This window comes from Ursus maritimus, unplaced genomic scaffold (assembly GCF_017311325.1).
Source record: "Ursus maritimus isolate PB19 unplaced genomic scaffold, ASM1731132v1 scaffold_24, whole genome shotgun sequence".
Lineage (NCBI taxonomy): Eukaryota > Metazoa > Chordata > Mammalia > Carnivora > Ursidae > Ursus > Ursus maritimus.
The window spans coordinates 36,951,861-36,957,053 of record NW_024424897.1 but is presented as its reverse complement, the minus strand read 5'-3'; the positions used below and the strand labels follow the sequence as shown (position 1 = coordinate 36,957,053).

At 37.1% G+C, this 5,193-nt stretch overlaps 1 protein-coding gene across 1 annotated transcript in view; it reads right to left on the bottom strand.

Moving 5' to 3' along the window:
• Positions 1 to 3,564: 3,564 nt before the first annotated feature.
• The window catches only part of CCT6B (chaperonin containing TCP1 subunit 6B), a 26,551-nt gene continuing 24,922 nt past the window's right edge, over positions 3,565 to 5,193 (bottom strand). Inside the window, exons 13-14 of the mRNA XM_008695397.2 lie at positions 4,276 to 4,348; positions 3,565 to 3,754 (exon numbers count right to left, since the gene is read on the bottom strand). Coding sequence (XP_008693619.1) covers positions 3,682 to 3,754; positions 4,276 to 4,348 — 146 coding nt within the window. The 3' untranslated portion in view covers positions 3,565 to 3,681. The remainder of the gene's footprint in view (positions 3,755 to 4,275; positions 4,349 to 5,193) is intronic.

Genomic DNA, 5,193 nt, shown 5'->3' with positions numbered 1-5,193 from the left:
TAAATATTTATGAAAGGTGTGTATATATACTTATATATTCATTTCAACCTGAAATCACCTATAAAATTATTGCAGTTCTAATCAAAACATGTAACTCAACAAACTGATCCTAAACATCACATGGAAGAAGGATAAGATGAGATCCAGGAATATCCTAAACAATTCTGAAGAAAATAAAGAAGGGGTTTGGGGACCACCCTACCACATATCAAGACTTTTTTATAAAGTTTTAAGAATTAAAGCAATATTGTTATAATAACAATCCACCAGACCGAGGGAATAAAATATTTAAACCAGAAACAAATGCAAGTTTTAAAATTTGATCAATCCAAGGGAATGTAATATATGATAGAGGTGATAACATAAATCAGCCAGCCTGAGAACACTTGGTTGGCAATGTGGGGGGGAAAATTAGATCCGCAACACATACTATACACAAAAATTAATTCCAGATGAATTAAAGGCCTAAATGTGATAAAATTTGAAAACTCATAAAATATTTTTAAAATCTTTATTATTGAAGTAGAGAAGAATTTCTTACAAAGACACCAAAAAATTGAAAAGAAAAAAATGACAAATTTTAGTCTATAAAAATAAAACTATGTGTATCAAATTCTTCTGAGTACTTTGCAAAGGTGAGAAGGCCTCAGGCTGGGAGAAAATATTGTAAAATACAGATAGATAGACAAACAGAGATAGAGTCCTACATACACCAATCTGAAAGACAAATCCAATGAAAAAAATGGTCAACAATGTGAACAGGCAATTTTGTAAAACTGAAAATGGCCAAGAGATTTATGAAAATATGTTCAATTATACTAGTAATCAAGGCAAATGCTTAAGATGAGCTATAATTATATACCTTTCAGATGGGTAAAAATTAAAACTCTAAAAATACTAAGACTTAGTAAGGTTGTAGGGGCATGGAACAATAGTTTTATACATTGCAGGGGAAAATGTCAACTGGTATAATGACTTTATAATCTAAACCTAAGCCATTCCCTTTCTAGGTATAATCTCTAGAAACACTCTCATAAATGTGCCCAAAGAGACATGTACACAGAAATTCAAAGCTGTGGTGTTTAAAATGATGTAAAATTAGAAATAACCAAAAGGTCCACTGATGGATTATAGTATAGAGATACACTGGAATACTCAAAAACAGCTCAAATGAATGAATGGATAAATCTCAAAACCATATGTCAAGTGGGAAATAAAAGCAGCAAAAGTATATACTTTTCCTATATTTTAAAAACCCAGAAAGAATAATTTTACATTGCTACAGGCATATGCATACATTTTAAAAGTTTTTTTTAAGTGCATGGGGATGATATATTTCAAAGATCAAAGACTACCTCTAGGCAGTCTTTTTCTAGGGAGGAAGGGTGGAGAAAGCATAAGATGGGGTGTGGGTGGGAAAGGATGGCAATTTAACAACAAAGAAAATCTGAAGCAAACATGACAAAATGTTACTATTTGTTAAAGCTAGGTGGAGGGTACAAAGGGGTTTATATTTTTCCTGTCCTTCTGGTTTATTTAAAATATTTCATAATTTAAACATTTTATGTAGAAAAAAGTCTGGCAGTATGCATGGTATGCACATCTTAAAAGACTTATCCTATAAAACAAGAACAGAAGCTAAAAAGGGAAATGTTTGTTTTCAATGAGAAAAAAATTTGAAAACAGAATTAAATAAATCACAGAATAGCCACACAATCAAATGTCATATAACCACAGCTCAGAAGCATGGTTATTGACTTGGAAAGATGCTGACAACATATCAAGTCAGGGGGAAAAGGGGTATAAAAGTATAGGTTTTCAACTAAGGCAGGAAATGGTTAAACAAACCTCCTACTATATGCACTAATAAGCCAAAGTTCCATTAAACGCACCTGCCTTATTTTAGTCTCTTATCAACTTGCATCCACAAAAAGAAATTAACTACAAGCAGCCTCATGATAATAAAGAGTACAACAGATTAATTCCAGTGCTTCAAACAAGAAAGGAAAGCTATTGCCATAATACTGATACAGAAGAGCTGCATTCAAAGCCAAAAACAATTATTTCCCAGTGTTGGTGCCAACACCGCCCCCCCCCCACTCCTTTCCAGATGAGACCTGCTCCATTTAACCACCTGGTCAGAGAGTTAGCACAGAAGTGTAAGTTGCTGATCACATATATCAAAGAACCAGATAAAATACAATATATTATATACAAAATAAACTGTCAGATCTCAATGAAACCCAAAGCTATAATCACAAAGTGATGTCATATTTATAAGAGGAACGAGTGGAGTAAAGTTACTGAAGGAATTTTGAGAGAGAATAAAATGTTGTCCTGTTACATTCATACTCCCTGACAAACCAGAAATTGACTTGGGTACTCAAAAACCTATGCGCCATATTTTGTTCACTAAAAGTTGTCCAAAGGTCTAAGAATCCCAATAGATCCTACTTTATGAAAACTGCAGTAGCCTACTAAGGGAACACTGCTTCCCCTACTCACAACACTTCTGACACCAAATGGGGGGGGGGGTTCTGTACACCAACCAATTCTCCAACTCTCCAGACACCAAGTGGGTGTTCTACAATCAATTCTGACACCGACCACCTGAAGGTAGGGCAGTCCCCAAAGATCAAGGGCTGAGTCCCACAAGACTGCCCCCCACCAATTCAGACACCAATTGCAAGTAATGGGTACCCTTGTTATTCACACTTCTATCCAACTGGACTACAAATCATGGAAACACGTTTAGCAGATTATTAAGGATATAAACAAACAACCTAATGAAGATGTACATAGCACGAGTCCAGAAGGTTCCCAGGCACAAGAGCTTCTGTCCCCAGGAGGGCTGGAGTGGGCTGATTCTCCTGGCACATGGATGTGTTCACCAACCTGGAATCCCATAGTTTAGAAATTTTTATGGAGGTTTCATCACATAGACATTATTAGTAACTCAATCTCCAGCCCCTCTACCTACCCTAGAGGTAGAGGGGTAGAGTGGGAGATGTGGGGAGAGGCTGAAAGTTCTAACCCTCTAGCCACAAGGTTGGTTCCTCTGGCACCCAGGTGCCTTCCAAAGGGCCCATCAAGAGTCATTAATTAGCATACAAGAAGACCCTCATTAATTCCAGAGATTCCAATGGTCTTAGAGTCTCTTACAGCTGGAAGCAGAGATTGAGACCAAATATTATAACCAAAAAAATGCTCCTATCACCTCTGTTACTCAGGAAATTACAAAAGTTTTAAAAGCTCTTGTGCCAGGAACTGGGGATGAAAACCAAATAAATATTTCTTATTATTTCATATCACACATATAATAAAGGATAGGAAGTTAGAACTCTTCTACTCTTATACTTATTATTTAAGTAATCTCCATCCCCAATGTGGGGCTCCAACTCACGACCCCAAGCTCAAGAGTCACATGCTCTTCCAACTGAGCCAGCCAGGCATCCCAGAAGTTAGAACTCTTAAGGAAAAATATTTTGATTATTATTCCTTTACTGTGAAAGTACTTCTTGTGTTCTTTATACCTTGATGAAGTATTATTGAGACTGCTAAAGCCAACAAATATAAACTGCTTTTATTGTGCAAAAAATTAAGAATGGCTCAGGCTATATAACGGTAGTTGATGTAAATGCACTAAATCTCAGCTTCTAGAAGAGTTGATTTTGAACTCAATCACCCTTTAAGAGAAGACATACCAGCTCGCATAATTTCATCAACCAGGAGAATGTTGGTGGCAATCACCGTGCTGAGGAAAAAGAAAATAGGGTGAGTAAAGCCTACCAACCCACTCTCATCTTTTCCCCCAGCAATCTTCAGCTACTAAAAGTACTTTGTTCTTTAATGATGTTGGTATGAGATATTACAAGACGAAGCTATTGTAAATACAAACATCACCCCTTGTATTATAATTTCAACTCTTTTACTGATAAAATAAAAAGTTTGATTTTATATACCAGCAAAACTGAGCTCATTTTTAGCACATCATTTGCTTTTCCCCGCTATGCCTGTGGTACAATTTCAGTAAACTTCCTTCTTTCCCTTTCCCCTCAAATAAATGGTAAGATAAACATTTCCTACGTCTGACACTGCTAGAATTAAAATGGAAAAAGGACTGTAAAATGACAGAAGTTAGGATTATTAACTGGATACCATGCCTTTTCATACATTTAACCATTTTTCAGTATAGATGGTAAAAATAATAGACAAGTTTTAAAGTTACTGATTATGTCCCTAAAAGTCTTTCTCTTTTTATTAATATGAATTTACCAAGAGTGAAGAAGTTGTTTTTTCACACAATAATTATCCCAAACTCCTACATCTGCTGCTACCATGGGCTCACCTGCAAAGTAAGAACAAACTATTTTAGCACTATCATCTTGATATATTCTGTTAATACTGGTTATATATTCTAACAGTGTTCAATATACCACCAAAACTACTAGTGTCCAGGTCACAATGACCTCCACGTTATCAAATCAATCCAGTAGTCAGTTCTCAGGCCTTGTGGATCAGAAACAACACGGCCTCTTGACTACGTTTTCTTCACTTGTCTTCCAGGACACCACGCTCAGCCCGGTTTTTTCTTTTGCATTAGAGGCTCCTGTTCTGTCGACTTTCCTGGTTCTTCCTCTTCTTCCCAGAGCTCTTAATTTTGGAGTAGCCAGTGACTTAGTCCTGGATTCTTTTCTTCACTCTCTACACTCACTCCCCAGGTAATCTCACCCAGTCTTCTGGATTTAAACCATACACGCTCCGATGACTCTCGTTCTTATCTCCAACCCAGAGCTCTTTCTTGAGCTCTAGACTCACACTTCCAACTATCTACTTCACTTGAAAGTCTGCAGACACTTCGAACTTAACTTTGCCAAAACTCAATGCTGATCTCTCCCCACCACAATCTGCTCTACCCACAGTTCTCTGATGCAGTTAATGGCCATTCCAACCTTCCAGTTGTTCAGCGGACTCCTCTCCACAGAATAGCCAGAGTGATCCTTTTAAACGTAATTAGGCCATGTCACACCTCTGTCAAAAATTGCTCCCTATTCCACTACAGTAAAAGTCAAAGCCCTTGGACTGGCCCACACACCCTGCATGATTTTTCTATTACTTCTCTCATCTCATTTCTCCTCTTCAAAAGCTTCAGACACTGGCTTTTCCACTGGCTGCTCCCTCTGCCCAGGATAC